Raw genomic sequence first — 20,379 nt, forward strand, 5'->3', positions numbered from 1 at the left:
GAAGGTATGGTGTAAGTCCTCTGTGTGTACATATGCTTCTTTACATAGTGTGATAATACAGCACAAGTTCAGTTTGTGTCATTTGAATTGTTGGACAAGGTAATCCCTTTCTCCAATAGCAATTCTTTTAAAAAGTATCTGCAATTTGGTAGATTGTAATTCTTTTCAAAGTTTTCATCTTCAGCAGAAGTATTAAATGAGTCACAGAGATAAACTATCTTTAGCAGTACACTCAGTGCAATTCAGTGCATTCCATTTACAGTCTGGAAAATCTTGCCAATTAGTTCAGCAGTACATCTAGTACCTCCCTCCACTTCATCGCCATCTTGCAGGCTAACTTTCTGATGTCTTCAGTTTAAGTTTTGCCTCAATAAGGGTATCATATTGGTCTGAAAATCTCACCCTTTCCCATAATCACTCTATGGCAACAGTAATCTCTCTAGTGTGACATTAATAATGTGGTAAATGTCTTTAGAAAATATCTTTAAATAGTGTTTTGCTTTGAATTAAATGTTCAGGTTTAAGATTTCTTCCAGAACAGCTTTGTTCTTGAATTCTGGTACTGAGGTCTTTTGTAGTATCATTTCTCCAACTCTTGTAATAATATGCACATACACTTATCATTCTTCTGGAAAATTCTGAAGTTTACATTTTTGCTCTCTGCTACGTCAGTCTTGTATTTTCTGTGCAAAGGAGGAAGAAGGATGTATGCAGACTGAAAGTACAATTTTTACATTTTCTTTTACTTGCCTTCTTTCAGATACTAATCATAACAAGAATGGACTCTGATAGAGAAAAAGCTGCCCTCATTCACAGTTTATCTACAGTGGAAGGTAAATGATGTTTTTTGCATCTGTTCTTGAAAGATGAGGAAAGTGGTTTTCATTCTGTGTTTCACTACATTCCTGCTTACATGTTTTTTGCGTGTGTCACTTCTTTTTCTCTTCCTCAGACACCTTTCTATATACTTTTCTAACTGTTTTCTGTCTCCTGACTCTTCCATCTTCCTTTTTTTCTTTCTTGTCATTTTAGTTTCCCCTGATTAAGAGTTCTGGTATGATGTCTTCCCCTGGAAGAGCAATGATAGCTCATCTGTCAAGTCAAAGATTTGTTTAACAGAACACACAGAGCTGTGGGCAGTCCTTTGCCTAATTATGATTGCATCAGTTCTCTCAGTCGGTTGTCCCTTTTTTTGGCCAAGCAGCGGTCATAATTTTTCTTCTTTATATGCTTCGTAACAGCAATCCAAGGCAAATTCGGAAGTCTTAACTAAGCTTCCTAACATAAAACCCTAATTGAGTAGTAGGTGCATGTCATGACTTCCCTTAGCCATCTATTGCTGACCTTGTTTGTTAATTTGCTGAATGTGTAAGCATAAGCTGTACTGGTCTACTAAACTCAAAAAAGTTTCCTGTTTCCCAGGCCCACTAACCCAACCAACACTTAGACCAGTTGATCATTTTACCTATGAATAATTTTTGTACAAGGTTTTTCATCATCAGAGATTCAGCTGGCAAAACAAACGTTTCAGTAAGATTGTTACTTGAGCCTGTACTTATGCCTAGGGAAGCCTACTGACTCTTTCCTTCATATTTTTTTTTAAACCCATTTTTATAGGTCCTGCTTGATTGAGCCGTATCAACAATGTCATATGTTGTATTGTTCTTTTCCTTTCAAAATAAGGTTAAATTTCCTGTGCTCTTAAAAGATAGAAATCCTGTCTTTTAGAATGTTTTGAAAGGAAGAGGCGTCTTGTCAATGTTTTCAATAATTACAATAACATCTAGTGAAAATTATTTGGATTGTTTTAACATTTTAAGACTTGGTTACAAACACAGATCAATCCAACTAACTAAACTTTTGAGGAGAGGCATTTGTATTACTCAAATATCCCTTATTAGCTGCATCTTCCAGTCATATTTTTGTAACTTGAATTATACAGGCAGTGTAAAGGAATTTAAAAGATTAACTTTAAGGGGCAAAAAATGCTTTGTTTTGCACTAGTCTTCGATTTCTCATTTAAAGTTGCTCAGAAGTATTACTTGAGTACAAACTAGTTTAGCCTTACTTCTTCCTTGGGCTCAAAAATGGAAGTCTCCAAATCATTATACTTGCCAGTGCAATACAAACTGAAATTATGTAGGACTTTCTCAAGACAGACAGTGTAATTCATAGAATTTAAATAGTCTGTGTTGTTCCACATTTATTGCTTATTGCTGTGCATTGATTTATGCCAGCAGAAACTCATTTATTTGATTAAGGCTTTAATTCTTTTTATGCAGGTTTAAAAGCCATGGATTTGAATACTGAGAAAAAAGGAGCTTTTTTAGGTTGTAAAGATATCATAAGCAAGTAAGTTAAATTGCTGATTTTTAAGGATGTAGCCTGAAGCTAACTTTAGTGAAACTTCTGTTCATTTCCATGCAAGTGCCCAGTCTAGAGTAAAAATTTCAGAATATGGAGCTAGAACTCCATTCTGAAAGGTGAGAAGTTTGGCCAAACTCAAGTAAAATGCTTAGGTATAGGGCTGACAGGAGCTTCCACTGCTATCAGTCCTAAATGTTTTAGAAAGACTCCTCAATGAGGAAAAAAGGCTATAGGATTGTGATAATTCCGGATTATGAAATTGCAGGAAAATAGGAATATTTTAGGTAGATAATTGGAGTGGGAAGGGAAAGTGAAAAAGGAAATTACAGTTTTTAAATTCAGGAAGGATACCTTCTCTTTTGTAAATAGGCTTTAAACAATGTCACTTCAAAGTAAAAATATGTTGATTTTTTTCTGGCAGTAATTATACATGAACATAGGTTTCTTAAATTTTTTTTTTGTTTTTTTTTTTAAGCTTCAGTAGATATTCCTGTGTTATTGTACATAATCAGCATATTGGAGCAGACTTCCCTTGGACACACTTCTCATTAGTGATGGAATATGATTATTCTGAGAACTCTTGCTGGAAAAATCTGTGCAAAAATCTGAATATTACTTACATGACTTTTAAAACCACCCTCCCTGAAACAATACTAATGGGTAAGTGCTCTCCAGTATTGTAATAATACATAAACAGTTGGTCTGGCATCTGAAAGCAAAGCATTTTGTATTGTCTAAAATAGTTAATTCATGCACCTGTGGAAGAGAATGGTAATAAATTCTGAAGGCTAAAGCTAAGCAAACAGAACTGGTGTATCTCTTCAACTGTACAGCAAGATAGGAAGGTGCTGTTCTTTATTTTGGCTGGGATGTAGTAGTAAAGGTTGGTGATCTCTTACAAAAGACTTTTGTAGGTTGTTTAGAGTTGATGCAAGCTGTATCCATGCCTCACTATAGGGGCTTGTTGCTGCAAATCTGAAGGAACAGAAGTTACATCTTAGTCTGAAAAGGATTCAGAAGAGTCTTATTCATAGAAAGCATAAAATGGATGCATTTTTATAGGGTTGAATAAGCAGCTGCATTTTTAAAAGATATATCCATAATAAAATGGATATAGCTTTAAAAATATATTTTTAATTTTCTACTTATGAAACTATTACCTTATGTATACAAAATGTTTTAGGGGATCACTGTGATTCCTTTCTTCTGGAGGTGCAGATTCCTTATGTATTTCTGACATCTGAAGGACTTGTTAACGTGCCAGATATCCTTCAGCTTTTGGAAACCAAGTGAGTGAAAATGACCTATTTAATTTTATTGACTATTTGTTTTCCATTTTCCAGGACATGCATCATCTATTTGGCTATAAGGTATCTACACATTACTGCAATTATAATATTAACATTGCAAGAGACAACAAGATAATTTTTGTACTGAAGTTGATAGCTTAATTCTGTAGGTTCACAGAAATGTCCACCAGAGCAAAATTAGCCAATTTGTTAATTTTAATGATGAGCTGGCACTTTTAATCAAAACAACTTTTTAAATTATCTACCTTTTCCTGAAAATAACAATTTGGACACAAAACATTTTTGTTTGAATGCTTCCTTTGCTTCAAAGAGTTTGTATTATTAGTTTGTTTTTAATTCTTCTTCTTCTTTTTTTTTATTTTAGCAATCAGTGCTCTGCTAAAAAAGTACAAACTAAAACAGTCTCATTTTCTGATCCTACATGGATTTCAGGAAAGGATAAGTTAAAAACAAGAACTACTTTATACGTGAAATTCAGATTTAATATTAACTTAATCTTGAATAACCCTTCAACTTTCACAAAAAACTCCATGTTCAAAAATTGTTGCATGTGTGCATTATTTCCTTTGACATAATTCTCTTGCATTTTGCTTTCTCAACAGTAAACACCTATTAAAAGTACCTTTTATTATGAAAGAAAAAAGAAAAGAAGAAATAGAGGATGTAGCAGTTTAGTCTTCCAAACCTAGTGTCAGAGATATAAATGGTTGATTTCACCAGATTGCTGAAGAGACTTGCCCGTATGGACATTCACTGTATCCTGCAGTCAGCTGTGAAGCCATTTTTGAGCTGTTTCTAATTACAGTTCAGTACACTAAACACATTTAGAAGTTTAATACTTAAAATTTGCACATTTAATTTGACATGCTCTTTTAAAGACTGAGCTACTCAAATTCATTGTTCAGCCTGGCCGTAAGTTAAACAGTCAGGGATGCTTTACAGTTCTTTTTCACTAGACCTCTTAGCACTGATGAAATAGTTAAATAGGGAAGCAAAGAGCTATGTAGTTTCAGAGAAACTTATAATTCACTTTTTTATTATTTTCTGGATACACTATCTATCAAGTTTCTATGAGACTTACTGCTGGCAGATTCAAGTTTAGGTCTCTTGTATTTCCTGGAGATTGAGTGTGTGACTGTTCTCTGTTCTCTACTTCCCCTTCATCAGTCAAGATTCCCCTAAAACCATATGCAAATGATGTTCATTAAGTGAGTCTTCTGCTAGCACAGCCAGTAAAAGCAGGCTTTGCTCAGAAAAACTTAGGATCATGCAAATGGCAGATAGGAAACTTTCACTCAGTTCTTTTTCCCTGTGCCGCACAATCATGAAGAAAAGAGATACAGTTTTAAATAGAAAAGAAGGGCTGACCATCAAGAGATACTATTGCTAAAAGTGTTTTCACTTTCAAAAGAAACACAATATACCTTTAATTACTCCAAGAGATGTTAAGGAGATTTTAATTGTTACTCCATAAACTTCAGCATAGGTATCTTTTCTTGATTTATTTTTTTATATTAGCTTCCATAGTACATCATAATTTTTTGTGCACTCACTGGCTGTGTATCAAGGTAATACTCAGTTCAGTTAGCAATTTAATTGAATCAATCTTGTAATATTTCATTAAGTCACTACCATATTGATGTTTATTATTTGAATGTGTCTCAGCTTAAAGTGAACTTGGGTATTTGAAAGAGCTTAAGGCACAGTAAACACTGTACAATTTTTTAAATTTTATTAAGAGTTGCATGTTATTCATTTGCTTTAAGAAAATGTCATTGTTTTACCTAATTGAGATTTAGTAACAAGATTTGACTTCTACAGGTACAACATTACCTTTGTTGAAAGAAGCTGTAGTTACTCGTTATGGCTCTTTGGAAGTACAGATCGATATGTTGTTTTAACAATAGATGAATGTACTGCTATCTTTTTGCAGGTACAAAATGAAACTAGTATGTCCAAATTCTACACTGTGTTATGTCACTTCCAAGTCATCTCTTCATCCTCCTAACATATCTTTTGTTCCTCTTAATTATATGGAATGCGTGCATTATGTCATGATGCAAGTTATTTCCAAGTTCATGATCTCCAAAAGTGTGTCTGTGCCAGTTTGACTAGTTTAAAATGCTCTCCTGTCTGTACGTACATTTCTTCTCAGAAATATCACATTTGAACTCCAATTGAATTGTACTGAATATTGTTAAAGCATTTCCAAACTTGCAAATAGGGTTATATACAGGAATATGGTAATAACCAATCAAGTATATCAGTGAGGCTGCATAATCCCACTGGTGTACCTGTTAATTTCTCCTGATTCAGAAAGTTATCTAAATAAGTCTAGAGAATAGTTTATCTTAGTTTTTGTAATAAGTAGCAGTTTAAACAATAGTTTAAAATGGTTTATAAAATGCAAAACAAGACCACGTCTAGTTGAGATTGCATAATACTTAAATTCTATTAATCTGTTATGTAGTGAGACAGATGACTTTAGAGATAGCGTAACTAATCCTGAAAGATATATCAAGAATAACATCATTACTTCTGCAAGCACAATACAGATGAACATTCTCATGTGGTAGCATTTAGCAGTGTTGTCCTTCGTCAATTCAGTACAGCTATAGTATGATTTATGTAGGTTAAGAAAATGCCTTGGAGGCTTGTAACAGTATTTTGCATTGTTAATATTCTCAGAAATCTTAGAACACCATGAAAAGTTTGTAAGTAGTACCTCAGTTTTACAGAAGGGAAACAGAGGCATGAAACAGTCAATCAGTTTTTAAAGGTCATACAAATAAGCTGGGAATAAAGCTTAGTTTTCCTGACTTCCAGATGTGTCTTAATACCTGTAATGCTTTTTCTCACTTCTGTATAATACAATGATGCACATTAAAATGTTGCAACAGCTATGGAAATATACTTATTTAGTTTTTACTTTTTATATTAATTTTTTGTTAGAATATAGATGAACTAAATTATGAGAAATCCTGTAATAATGTAATAATGAAGCTGATGGCATTATCGCTCCAGTATACCTGCTGTTGGATTGTCTTCTATTCCAGAGAAAGACTGACTTCAGAGTAAGTTAAAAGAGATAATTTTGCTATCTTGATATTTTAAAACAAACCTATCACTAAAGGTAGCCGCATACTAGAACAAGATAACATTCTTTATTTTGTCTTCTCAGTCCTTTTGTGTCAGGCCAGACTTCTTTTCACTGAAGGCTGACTTCATATTCTTCCTCACAATGCATCCTTCACTGCTCAGTTGCTTAACTGTATTCTAGTTCTCCTTTCACAGATATTGTTGTTGAAGGCACTGTAGTTAGTATTCTAAATTGATGAAACGTATTTATTAAAACATGTAGAAAGTGTTTTTGAATTATTACATGTTTGTATTTAATATTAGTGGTCCAATGAAAATATTTTATAGGTACAGTCTCAGGGGAGCTACTGTGCTGCACCTTGTCTTAATTTATGCCACTTTGGTTCAATTTGCACAGAGGTCAGAAGACTTTGAAGTAAAGGTAATTTTTTTTAACAGTCTGTTTACAAGTCCATTTTAATCTTTACTGTGTGATATTTCTAAAATGTTTAATAATGTGTGCATTCTACATCAAAAACATGAAATAGCTCAACTTTATTAACATAACTCTCTCTGTATACATACGTGTGTATATATATACACATATATATATAATAGAGGAGTTTAATTTGATACTACTGAAGTCAGTGAAAAGACTCTGATTGCCTATAGTACAAGCTGAATCACGTTCAGTAGTAGTTGAAAACAGTGTTTTTACCACTAGAAGTTAAGAAATTATATTGTCCCTTTAATTTTATAAATGATTAGTGTTTGTTAATTCTCCTTATGTCTTAAATTTAAGTCTTTTCAGATTAACAGTATGCTATTAATTTAGCAGAAGAAAGTACAGTGTTTGTTTTCTCTACTATATCAGCTAGTTTGCATGTTTTTAAGTACCATGATAAAATATCTATTTTATTTTTTTCTTTAGAAATAAAAAATCCAATATCTAGAACAATAGACATTAAAAAATGGGGAAAAGATTTCATCTGGCTCACAAAGTTGATGTCTGTAACTTGCTTCTTTTGCATGACATGACATCTTTTATAAGTGATTTTTTTATTTATTTGCATATTAAAATTTATTTCAAAATTGTCTGGTTAAATGAATTTTAGAGAGAAGACAAAGCTTTTCTCAGTCCATGTACACAGCAGTGTAGCTGACAGTTCATTTGAAAATTACTTATGTCTCCAGATTTTTAAGTAACATAATTTCTTTAAACATGTTCTGTTTTAGGCATCTCATATTTATCTGTTTTGTTAGGAACTGATGTTATATCCGTGAACTTGATCACATATGAAGGGCTATAGGTGGAACTAACTTCAACTACATAAGATTTTCATAAATAAGGAGTGTCATTTGGAGCCAGACTACTGGTCAGAGGTTGGATTTCTACCATGTGACATGCATGGATCAGCTTTAGTGACTCTGCATTACTAGCTGTTGCGTTCAGGGCCAACTTTAAGCTTTCCTATTTGTTACCTCCTGTAGCCAATTAAGACATTTGGAGTTTTACTCCTTAGTATAAATGCTAATCAGAAATACTGTGTATCGATTCTAGGTGGTTCTTTTGCCAGGGACTGAAGAAACAGCACTGTTAATTCGTCAAATTGCTGACAACATTTTGATAGCATCTAATATCAATCCTCATGAGTGGTTGGACAAGTCCTGGCTTTCCATCTTGCCATCTGAGGTTTGCTTATCTTTCTTTTAAATTACACTGTCTTTTTCCTGTTGCTATGACTCAAAGTTCTGGCTGCTTTTTTGTTTTCTGTTTTTTTCACATTGTTTGTGCTTTAAAATACAAGTATAATATAAAAATAAACATAATGTAAAAATACATGAATAATGTTTCAGTTATCCACCAGCTAGTCAATCCAGCCAGCAAAATTAGGTGCAGCTTGGACTCTGACTGTGCTTTCGCAGTTAACCAATAGAGAAGTTTATCTTCCACATCTGTAGGCTAATGCATACAGTTGTTTAGTTCTAGACACTAAATTTGAAAAACTGTCCAAATTGTAAAAGTTGAGTGGCTTCCTTGGGCAGGAAGACAGATTCATCCATTACTGAAGCCAGTGGACTTGATTACAAACTTGCTTTAGCACAAAATAGGATGAACTTCCCTAACTTCTGGTATCATAGTTGATGTTAGATATTCACAATAAATGATGGAACAGGTCAGTCAATCACAAGTTAAATATATGATGTGCTTTAATTTGCATATTAATATTTTCAAATTAGATGTGTGGATTTAGGCATTTTAAGCATATTTGCATGAAAAGTTTGAACTCTTGTAAAGCCAAGATCCTTTCTAGCTTTTGCAAAACTTGGAAATACTTTAAAGCAGGTTTTGGCACCACCTGTCAGGTGTGGGGTATCGGATTATAGCTTTTCCAAGTCAAAGGTTAAGGATACTGGTAAAAACTCAGAGTAATTGGTTGTATCTTGTCTCTGTTCAAGGCACTGGATCCTGGCTTCTGTTGAGTGTAGAGCTCTATGGAAGTCAGGAACTGGAAGCTGCCATTCTTAAATGCTACAGCTCTCAACTTGGCGGCCTCCATGTGACATTCAACCTGCCCTGGTACTGTATTTGGCACCTGTCGCATAGCTGTTTTAAAATCTAACTGTTTTGTAAGACAAAAACAGCTTTCTCAGTTTATCTTAAATAATTCTCTTAAATGGACAATAAGCATGAGAATTCAGTAAATCTGGGAATGCATTTTGAAATCAAGTTTACATGGTTCGCTGGTTTCATCCTTAATTATAGAAATGTCTCTTGACTGTGCTTCCTTTTTACCAACCTACTGTGCAAAAGTTACTCTTTGCAAGAGTGATACTATGTTGTATTTGTAGCAACCTCCCCCCCCCAACCATGTTTCCATGTGGCAGATGCAAAACACCTATCTAAAGTGCACAGATTCAAAGCGCTGCTTCTATGATATATTGTATGCCCAAAGACTTCAAAGGGGTGTCATTCTGCAGATGGAGGGGAAAAAAAAGAAACAGTGATCAAATATGAATCTGACAATATTACTTCCACTTCCAGACAGAGAAATGCCTGCTTACTTTTCCGTGTATCAACCCTCTAGTTGCTCAGTTTATGTTAAAGAAGGGATCTTCGCTGAAGAGGCTGTTTCTTGCAAGCTTTAATCAACTTCAGGAGCTCCTGCCACAAGTTCCAAAAAAAGTTTTAAAGGTTGGCCAAAATTAATTTAAGTAGTAAAGCAGCATTTTTGCATTGTTATAATATGGATTTTTATCTGAAACTACTGTCTATTCCTCATATCATTTAAAAAAATGAAGGAAATAATATTTTATGACTGTCATTGCTTTAGCATATCATTATTCATATATAAATTGATGGGTCTGCTAATTCTCAGTAGATTTTGTCAGGTCACCACTATGTTCATGTGAAGATTATTAGAACATTTCCTTAACTTGGAAAATATTCTGTTGATCAGCTTCCTCTCCAGGCTTCTTAGTATCAAGTATGCTATCAGCATGCAAGCCTGTATGTTTCCCTAACACAAGAGACTTTTTCCAATTAAATGTTTCCAGAACATTTTTACTTCCTTCCTTTCATCTAAGTCTTCCTTACACAATAATATATCCATCTCTCACAAATTAATAGTACTAAGCATTTGAAAAAGCCCTAGAGATTAAGATGAACAGTTCTGTCCAAAAGAGTCCACTTTGCAGTTAGAGCTGTGTGCTCTTACTGTTTCACTTGAGCCAAGTCTGGGAAAATTATAGTGTGATTATATTCTGCTAAATAGATTTAAAAATGCAAAGCTTTTATCAGTAAAGAAAAAGGGAGGAAAATGTCCCGTCTTCACATCAGTTACAGATACCACTCACTGCACTTCTCTCTATTTGCTCATCGTTCTCAGAGAATTACTAGTGATACTGCCTTGGATGACTTTAGACATAGCAAACACTCGTAGTTTAGAAAATGAGCAAAGAAATTTAAAATGCTTACTTGTTGACCTCCTTCTCCTCTTGACAGTCCTCTAGTAATTTGTTATGTGACACAATCAGTCATATAGTGGCAGAAACATTTTTTTCTGAATAGCTGTCCCATTTAGGGAATATTTTAAATAATGTAATTTTTTTTTCCTCCAAGCCAAAATACACAATCCAAGTGTGTCTAACCGCTTCTAAAAATGTGCTGGAACAAGTTTCAGTGGGTACAGACCATTTCTTCACTTGGAAGCATTCAGTAAGGATGAAGAATCAAGCAAACAGATACTTGGGCACTGAATATCAATTTGTGCATGTTACTATGATAATTGCATGTGTGTATAGCAGTGTATACTGATGGAAAAACAGAAAAAGATCTCATGAATTTATTTCCTCCATTGTAACCAATATTACTTGCAATCCTGAACTAACAAAAGAAAAGAAAATATATTATGGTATTGATTTTACTGTGTTTCAAGTAATGTGTTATTATTTAGTCTGTTTATAGGTTTAAAATGGTTGGTTTATTGGCTACTGTACATGCCTCTCTTTCATCACTGGTGAGCCTTTTTTTTTTCTTTCCAGCAAGCAAAAATGATACATAAATCTTAGAATCATGACAACTGATTTCACTTTTCATATTTGGCAGTGTAGGCCTGTACTATAAACACTCCTTAAATATCTTTCTTTGATTTCAGCATTTTAGTGACATCACATCTTTGTACAGCCTAAATCCTGCTGCTCCACCAGAAGTAGAAGTAAAATGTGCGTCACCCCCCAAAAACTGGAATAGCTTCAACACACTCTGTCCAAATTATAATCAGAATTATCAGTCTTCAGAGCTGCATGATAAAGGTACAAAACAGCGCAGGTAGTCCCAGTTACTACCACAATATGTCTCCTTTGAGACCAGGTGAAAGTCAAAAAGTATTAGACTCAATTGTCTAATCCTGGAAAGATCTATTGTTCAGAGGAGACAGATTATAATTTAAATGCTCAGTGGTATCTTGTTTTTCTGAAAAAATGTAGAGAAATACACTAATTTCTCATTCTCCAAACAAAATGGTTCACATTTTTCTCCACCAGGACCATCTGATGTGAATTCTGAAGCCATGATCCCACCATTGAATCATCAACAGGATTTTATTAACTCTGACTTTTCAAGTTATATGCAAAAGAAGTCATGTTCTTCAGATGTAGTTGTGGGGAAGAAGCAGGACTTCTTTGTTGTGCCAAAGGATTATGAAGATTTTGCTCATCCAGATGTTAAGAATTCTGTTTATGTTCAACGACAGCCCTTCATGATGTACTGTAGCTCTGATCATTATTCCAAAAATTCTGAAGAGGATTTCTTTGCAACTTTCAGTGAATATGCATCTCCAGAGAGATCTGAGAGTTTTCTAGAAGAATTTAGAGACGTGACATCTAGGAGCCCAGAAATTCTGATTGACGAGACCCCTTGGAATGATTATTCATCCACTTGCACATATGATTCATTTGCCCCCGTTGACTCAGATGAGCTTCAAAGTCTGAACTTTCACCAAAGAGCTAGAGAATCTTCAGGAAAGAGAGAAAAAAGTGCATCATTATTATTGACAGAAGAAAAAAATGTAACAGGTATGTGCAAAGCAAACAGAAATTGCTGAAATTCTGTTTGTAACTCTACCAAAAACAGGAGTTTCTGTAAGAATAGATTCCATATTTTGTCTAAGTAGTTGTTAAATCCAACCCAATAGTTGCACTTTTCCCTTAGTACTGGACTTATTTGCACTTATGTTTCTTGTGTAAATGTTCCTAAATTTGTACTTCAAACAGTAAGAATATTTTTGAAAAAAATGTTTTTCCTTGTTAAATACTGAAACTTTAGCTCTCCAATTTTATAAACTTCAACCTCTTCTCTCTTTTACAGAGTCTGAAACGTACATAATAAACTTGCCAGAATTATTTTAAAAAGCTATGGGAAATACTATCTTATAAACATAGTTTTAGACAAAATGCAAAAGAAAAGACTAGAAAGTGCTTTTCTCAAAGGACAAAAATTAATTCAGCAAATTCAGAGAATTAAATTTAGATATTATTAATGGCTGTGTTTTGCTGTTGACTTTAATGGAGTCAGGATTTCATCCTGATACCTTTCTGAGTTTGTTTCATGCAGTTTCCTTATTCTTCAAATCGTTTTTCATTAACTAATGTCTCTGGGGTTAAAACACTCTATCCTGAAATCATTATAAAGCATATTTCTTTAAATAGATAGTGTATAAGGTGTACTTCAAAACTTCATTAACCCTGAAAGTGTGTACAGTCCTAATACAAAACCTTCAGCCTTCCTTTTTTTCAGCCACTGCCTTGTTTTCTTATCCCCAATATACTTTCTCAAATACAGTTAGCCCGAGATGTTTTTTCATAAGGCATAATATGTATCCATGGTGTTTTAAAAGTAAGAAAGGGTTGTTAGTCCGTTTCATGCTAAAGATTACTGTATCATATATTGTAGTATTTTTTTCAACTCTGCTGCTTCTTTATAGGTAAGACACTAAATTCTTTTAAAATCCAAGGTTGAGTTTCTCGAAAAGAGTGCCTAACTCCTTCCTAGTACAGATAATTCAATTTATATTTTCTCTGCTGCTGTGTATAGTGAAATCTCTTGGTAGTACAGCAAGGTTAGCACAGCACTAATGTTTCCACTAATTAAATCAGACTCATTCATGAAAACACAAGTAGCTAATTGATATCATTATGTTTCATGGGCTGCTTAAGGCAATGCTGGCAGTAAACAGGAAAAGTTAATTGCATATGGTGAACTGATTTTAATTTTCAGCCGATGTGAATTAAGGTATTTATACAGAAATTGTGAACAGGGCTGTTGCCTCTTCATTGGGATTAAAGTTGAGATCTGGGGTGCTGCTAGATAGTTAACAGTATTTCAGTAACCTGTAAATGGAACTAATAGTAGAAAATTCTAATTGCAGTAGTTTTAGTAGAGATCGGGGCAAATTTTCGTGGCACCACCTGTTAGAATATTCTGAAAACACTGTGATCTCTGATTGAATGGCTTTCTGTAATACTGTGGCCTGATATGGCAAGGATATACTTAAACCTGAAGCAAAGAAAGAAAGGAGAGGTGATTTTGCCTTAGCTTTTGGGAGAGTAGACTTATTCTACTTTATTATTCAGGAGTCAACTGAAAAATAAGTATACAAGATACATGTACATGCTAATGCAAAAAACACCTTAATATACTGAAAGCTTTCTGAAATCCTAAATTTCAGAAACATGTGCAGGGTCAGGTCAGGTCTTTAAAAATCCGTGTTAAGAACCTTTAGGAACTTCTGCAGGCTTCAGGTCAAGCTTTTATTAAACCACAAACAATTAATGCCAACATGCCAAGCCAATATTTCCACTCAAACATATGAAATTCTTAGGTCACTGGTAAGGCTTTCTGGTAATACTTTTTGAAAAGGCTAAACAGAATTTTGTTCTAGTAACTTATTCTGAATAGGAAAAAATTCAAGTATTTTATTGTAAAAATACTTGAATTCTAATAATGTCAGTAGCCTTTTTAACTAACTTGAAAACAGGACTAATTTGTGTCTCTGATTAAAAAAGATTAACTTTCTCTGTTACTGAATACTGGGTGAAATAAATAGAAATAAGCATGAACATCTTTACTGAAATAATGCCCTTAAATGTACTGCAGGTTAATGTATTGATTTTGTACATAAGGTCCTGTGTTATTGTTACAGGGTAATATGCATAAAACTGTTCAGTAATAAATATTAGTTAATCTGTACACATTTCATTTTATGTCATCTTATGTGCTTTTCATACAAAGCACACTTGTTAAAGCTAAAGTCAGTTACTGCTTCTGAGAAACATAGTTAAGCTTGTACACCAGTGGTGTTTATAGTTTATCATGTCTATATTTTTTTCTATTTTGTTTCCAGATTTTAGATTTGCAGAAGTACCACAGGGCAAAAAAAGGAGATTGACATTTGAAAGAGTCCCTGGAAGAAGTGATGGACAAACACGTCTGAAGTTCTTTTGAATGGAGTGGGGAGTTGCATACTATAGATGCTTTTTTAAATTTTTAAAACATTTAAAGTGAAATGGATTAAATTCAGTTCTTTGTTCATTTTTAAAGAAAAATTGGGGTTGAGGAAGAGTGTTGGCAATTTACTAATTAAGGACTTTTGTATGTTTTTAAAATTTTTCTAACAAAGGTGTTCCTTGAACCTGGAGAATTTATTGCTTCTCTCTTCTTATAAGTCATATAAATTACCTTATCTTTCTTCATACAAAAAAGTAAAATATGAATGAAAAACACAGATGCCGAAGCATATAGAGTATCCAAGGGACCTGTGTTTGCTCCCTAAGGGTGTAGGCTTCCGAATCTGCAGATGAACAAGATCTGCCAGAATCTCAAGACTTCTCTGAAAGTGTTAGAGCTTTCTTTCACGTAAAGCCTGGAGCCCTTGCGCTCTTCCTTAGGTGCAGCTGCACTTTCTTCCTTGTGACAGCTCACTTAGAAGCCATGTGATGTTTTGAGCTTCTGAACTGGCTTTAGTCATGTTCAGGCTTCAGAAAAAAACATACTTGTTTTATGGACTGCATGTGAAAGATATGTCGAAATTTAGGATTCTCATAGTTTTGATTCAAAGTTATGACCCTAGCTCTCTTTGTAAGCCAGTGGAGACCATCTGTTAGTGAAGATCATTTGTTGGCATCCAACTTTTTCAGCCTCCTACAGTACATCTGCAGGCAGGGAAATGAGAAGCGTTTGAGATGCACTGCCAGCCACTGTAGGCTAAAGCCAGAAGAAGCAGAAGATGAAGGGGAAAAAATGTCATCTGCATTGCAAGCTATAGAAGAGAGAGGGTAGAATAGTAACTGAACCCCCATATTCCATTAAAAAATTTGGTAACAATCCTGGAAATACAGATGGGAGCAATGGTAGACAGTAACTCCATCCTACTGCAGGAATAGGTGTAGCAATAATACAGTTTGCAAAGGAATGTCAGCCAGCTCCAGAACATCAGTGTTCATTCAGTGCCCTTTAGTTGAGATTATTCAGTTTTCAAATCCACTATTTTTTTTGTTTAATGCAATAACAGAAAAAAACAGGTGTTGCAAGATGGTTTATGCTTGCAGTAAAATACTTTCTTGACCATAGGCTTTCATGAAGTACATATTCACTATTTGGCTTTAAAAAAAAAAAATGGTGCTCAGGGGATTAACTTTGGTTTCTCAGGGAAAATTGTATACTGATTTTTAAGTGAGAATTCCTAAAAGCTATGGTGACAGCCCTAACAGCAATTTTAACTTAAAATAATATCCCCAAATTATTTGTATCCAAATTGTTTACAAGATTTTAGAAAATTCCTTTCACATGTAACTTGAAAAAAGATTTTTTTCCTAGAACTAGAAACAAGCCAGTGTTTCCCTATTTTGCCCAAAATAAGAAAAAGACTTAAATAAAAATTGCAGTCCGCTCACTATTTCTGGCCCATTTTTGTGGTCACTTGACCTAACCATTTTCCATCTCTCCTGTCTCCCAAATTGCTAGGCTCAGGAATCTGTTCTTTTAAGAGTGCAGCTCTGCAAAAACTCAGTCACAAACAACCACAGCGAGGAAAATTATAGCTGCCGCTGCTAGCTATGTATTTACATCCTTCTTTCAGACATACAAAGGTTGAGACCAGTACTTCAGTTTGAACACTCATGAAAAGCTAGCACAGATAATCCATAGCGTAGCAATGACAGTTCGCTTCAAAAACAGGGGCAACCCATATGCTGCCTACATTAGATCAGTGAAGAAAATTCAAGTGCTGTCCGCATTCAGTTTCTGTTAGAAAAATATCAGTGAATGGTTAGTTATTGGCAGCATAATGGAAAATAAGGTTAAGGGCTTGCAATGACCATTTGGTTTTTAATCTGTTTTTGACTCTCAGTCTCACAGATGCATACATCCGGACAAATTCATCACATGTAAGGTACTTTCCCCTCTCTCATCAGCTTGATGCAAAGGAAAGTTAGTATTGCACTGTATAAACATTTTTGTGTCCTAATGTATGTGTAACTGAGAAGAATCCCACAGTGTTAGAGTATCAAAAGAATTTCATCCTGGAAGGGGAAGCAATCAGTGTTGACTAAACAATGATTGACTGTTGTCCTTGTTTTTCCCTAATTGGGGGTAAGAAGGAAATGTGACTTCATCTTTGCACCGCATCTTTTTTGTCTGAGAATGTCCATCAGCAGTAGGAATAATCATCAGGTCTTGGATCAAATTTGCAAATTGCTTAGTGAACAGGCAGGTGGAACTGAAGATGGAAAAACAGTCTTGCTGATGGTTTGTGAGAGGTGATGTTGAAGGGCTGTAAGAGAGGTGACAGTGAGAAAAGATGGCCTTGCGGCTCGTGCTAGAGGCTTGGTGTACAGATTTTTACATTCACTTAATCTGCTTTATCACAGGCATCCTGTGAAACCTTCAGTCATGAGACTGGTAACAAGGCATGCTGCACTCCCCCAGCAGCTGGGGCCTTGGCAGACAACCTCTTCCATGGCTTTCATTAGAGGAAAATCAGGTATCATTGTCTGCAGTAGTCCAGCCTGCTAGAGATTACACCTGCTACAGCAAGGGCAACACAAGATGGTTATCCCCGCCAAAGCCGTCCCAGTGCTCAGGCAAATCAGTGCAAAGCCTGCTATGTCTGCAGTTTGAGCCAGGGCCCTGCCCTGTTAACTGGACAACTAAGAGATACCCTATTCTGCTGCCCATGTCCATCTATCAAATTCCTGTTGCAACACCATTTGACTGACAGGCTAGCAACAGCTACTTTTTCTTACACGCTGTAACTTAAAAGCTTTTGTGCCAGCTCATTAGTGAGTCCAAGCTTCAAGTGAGGACATAGTGCAGAAAAGGAGGCATAGCAGGTGGGCCTGGGGAAAGGTTTTATTGCAGGAGGTAAAAAAGGTCTGAAGGGCTTATCTGGGAAGGAGGCAGCTAGGAGCAGCAGAGCAATACCAGTAGCCAGACGCTGGTCAAAGTCATTCGAACGTGTACCCTCCTCTCCCTCACTCCTCACCGAGCTGAGCATTTTGACCTCAGCCTAAGCCTCTGATCACCTCTCTGCAAATACAAAGAACTGTTTCCTCTAGATTACTGCAATAAGTGCAGGTGTCAAATACTACAAGAAAAACAGTCAGACATACTCAAGTAGCCTACAAAGAAAAGGAAGCCAAAGAAAGGCTCTTAAAGAAAGATGTTCTTTTCTGTACTTGAAGGCACAGTTCGTGTTGGCAGTATTGTTGCTTTCTTTTCAGTGTGTCCCTGCAGGACAAGTGTGAAAAACATTTGTTAAAGACTGAACTGTCTGGGGGACATTCATTGCCCCATTTCAGTTTATATTTATGAAAACTAAATATTCAGATCACCTGAGGTGACATTGCAAACTTCCTTACAGTTTCAAGATTTATGTGTTAGCCTGGTCACTTAGCTACTCTGTGCCCACGAAAAATGATAAATAGCTGTAAGTAGGAATTTTCTATTCATGAGACACAAAATTTTCTAAAAATCCATCAGTAACCTTTTCTTCCCAAAAAGCCATGAGGGCTCCTCTCCCATCTTAAAATTAAAGAATCCTCCTAAAAGCTCACTAATGGGTTTGCTCTTTCTTACAATTAAACAAAGAGTTCAAAGCCAGTAGGGAAAGGAATTTTATTTCCAAACTTCTAAAAGCTTAATACAAACAATAGATATTAAACAAACTGAAAAAACATAGTAAAAAACATTAATGTTGTCCTTGTAAAAGTGCTCTATAAAAAAAACTGAAGGCGCATAACCAAGCACATTTTATTTGCAGAAGTTAGTAATTTACATGTATTTCAAACCTTGACATATATGCATGCAAATACCTTTGTGTTCATGTGGTTTTAGTGTCTGGTCACATTTTAGACATTTGTCAAGGATATTCCACCAAGGCAGTATCTTTATGAATACAAATTAGGAGAAGTATTAAACCCATTGGAAGTTTTGTAAGAAACAAGCCTTAAGAATCAAGCCTGTGCTACATTTTGTGTCAATCAGTTTCTAAGTATGTGTCATTTGTGAACTCAAATGCACTTGAAAAACAGTGTAGCTGATTCCCAGACTTGCCAATTAAAAAAAAAAAAGAAAAAAGGAGTTCCATTTGAGAACAATATCTTACTACAAACAGCAATTACTTTTATTTTTTAACAGTTCATTTTATGGATGTTTTACTTTGGAAAATACAAATATTTTTACTTTCCCAAATTTTGTAATTTATGTAGGCAGAAAATCTTTCATTCAGGCATAACAACGTACCAAGATAGAAATAAGTAATTTGGTAAAGATTCATGTGCTTTTCTTTTCTAAAATGTAAACATCTCAAAGAATATTTGTACAGTTAGTATAATGTAGTAACAATGGTGACAATTATGAAAAGAATATTAGTTATAGTAAAAACTTTACAAACATTAGTAAATGGTCTAGTGAAGTAGAGATACACAAGAACAAATAGATAAATTAATTACTAGGAGATCATTTTAGCCACACAAAGGTAAGGGCACAGAGATAGTCTTTTCTTGAAAAGGAAAGGCAGTTGTTATTCGTGTCATGCTTGAAGGCAGCTCTCTGATGACCTTCCCTACAAAAGGAAAAAAAGGTCTATTAAATGCTGTCTTCCTAAGCTGATACATTTCTCTTAGAAATTATAACACAAAAGATGCTTTGCACTGAGTCAAACTGAATGAGCACCTTTCTTTGTTGGATGTTGGCATCCTTGAGCACTACAAAATTTTTGCACTGCTTTTTTCATTTTATTCTCATCTTTTATGATCCTAAGATAATTAAATTCCTACCTAGATAATTGAGCTATTAGCAAAAGATAATAAAATGAAATCTGGGGCTCAGCCATGCATTTATAAAATGATTGTATTATATTAAGCAAACTCAAACTTGAGAAAATGTTTTGTATCCTGCCTGGATGATACAATCAAACTCAAATCCTAGAAATATACAAGGAGTTAGATAGGCTACTTCAACAGCAAAAGAGTGCATGCAACAGTCTCTATCAACTTTATCACATTTGCAGTAAGGAATAAGGATAACACCTAAATTTACTGTAACTAAAGAGAAAATCTTCTGGTCTTTATCCCGTTTTTCCACAAGAAAACAAGCCAGCGTGCTCTCTCTCTTCCACTTCAGTCTTGTCTTCTCAGACCTATGTAGCAACAATCAAAACTGTGCTATTAATGAGATATCAACACAACTTTAAACTCATGAACTCTGGAGAGGAAAAGGGGAATATTCTACAAGTACTTTATGTTCTAGTTTGAATTCTTCTAAAGAAAATACTAATTTTCACTGTGACAGCCTTCTCAAAGAAATTTGGTGTTTCTTCCTTTCCCATTAGTTTCTCCACCTCAGTAGCAGAAACTGTATTTACTTTTTCTGTTAAAGAGGAGTAGTGCTTTCTGAATATCCTACTACCATGTAAGTTTGTCATGCATAAGAAACAAAGATTTTCCAGCAAAAGTTATGGTGGTGATCCGGCCTGAGAGTACTAGCACACAAATCTGTCCTTCCTCCTACTGCAGTCACTGATACCAGCATGACAGATGGGAGAGACAAGAGTGGGAACTACAG

General features: G+C 34.9%; 1 protein-coding gene across 1 annotated transcript in view; it reads left to right on the plus strand.

The window, feature by feature from the left end:
• The window catches only part of SHOC1 (shortage in chiasmata 1), a 70,939-nt gene extending 56,069 nt beyond the window's left edge, over positions 1-14,870 (plus strand). Inside the window, exons 19-31 of the mRNA XM_067316018.1 lie at positions 49-99; positions 761-833; positions 2,283-2,352; positions 2,849-3,027; positions 3,551-3,656; positions 5,499-5,610; positions 6,630-6,751; positions 7,104-7,197; positions 8,317-8,448; positions 9,802-9,951; positions 11,414-11,570; positions 11,802-12,332; positions 14,660-14,870. Coding sequence (XP_067172119.1) covers positions 49-99; positions 761-833; positions 2,283-2,352; positions 2,849-3,027; positions 3,551-3,656; positions 5,499-5,610; positions 6,630-6,751; positions 7,104-7,197; positions 8,317-8,448; positions 9,802-9,951; positions 11,414-11,570; positions 11,802-12,332; positions 14,660-14,760 — 1,878 coding nt within the window. The 3' untranslated portion in view covers positions 14,761-14,870. The remainder of the gene's footprint in view (positions 1-48; positions 100-760; positions 834-2,282; positions 2,353-2,848; positions 3,028-3,550; positions 3,657-5,498; positions 5,611-6,629; positions 6,752-7,103; positions 7,198-8,316; positions 8,449-9,801; positions 9,952-11,413; positions 11,571-11,801; positions 12,333-14,659) is intronic.
• The last annotated feature ends 5,509 nt before the right edge of the window (positions 14,871-20,379 follow it).

This window comes from Apteryx mantelli, chromosome Z (genome assembly GCF_036417845.1).
Source record: "Apteryx mantelli isolate bAptMan1 chromosome Z, bAptMan1.hap1, whole genome shotgun sequence".
In the NCBI taxonomy this organism is placed as follows: domain Eukaryota; kingdom Metazoa; phylum Chordata; class Aves; order Apterygiformes; family Apterygidae; genus Apteryx; species Apteryx mantelli.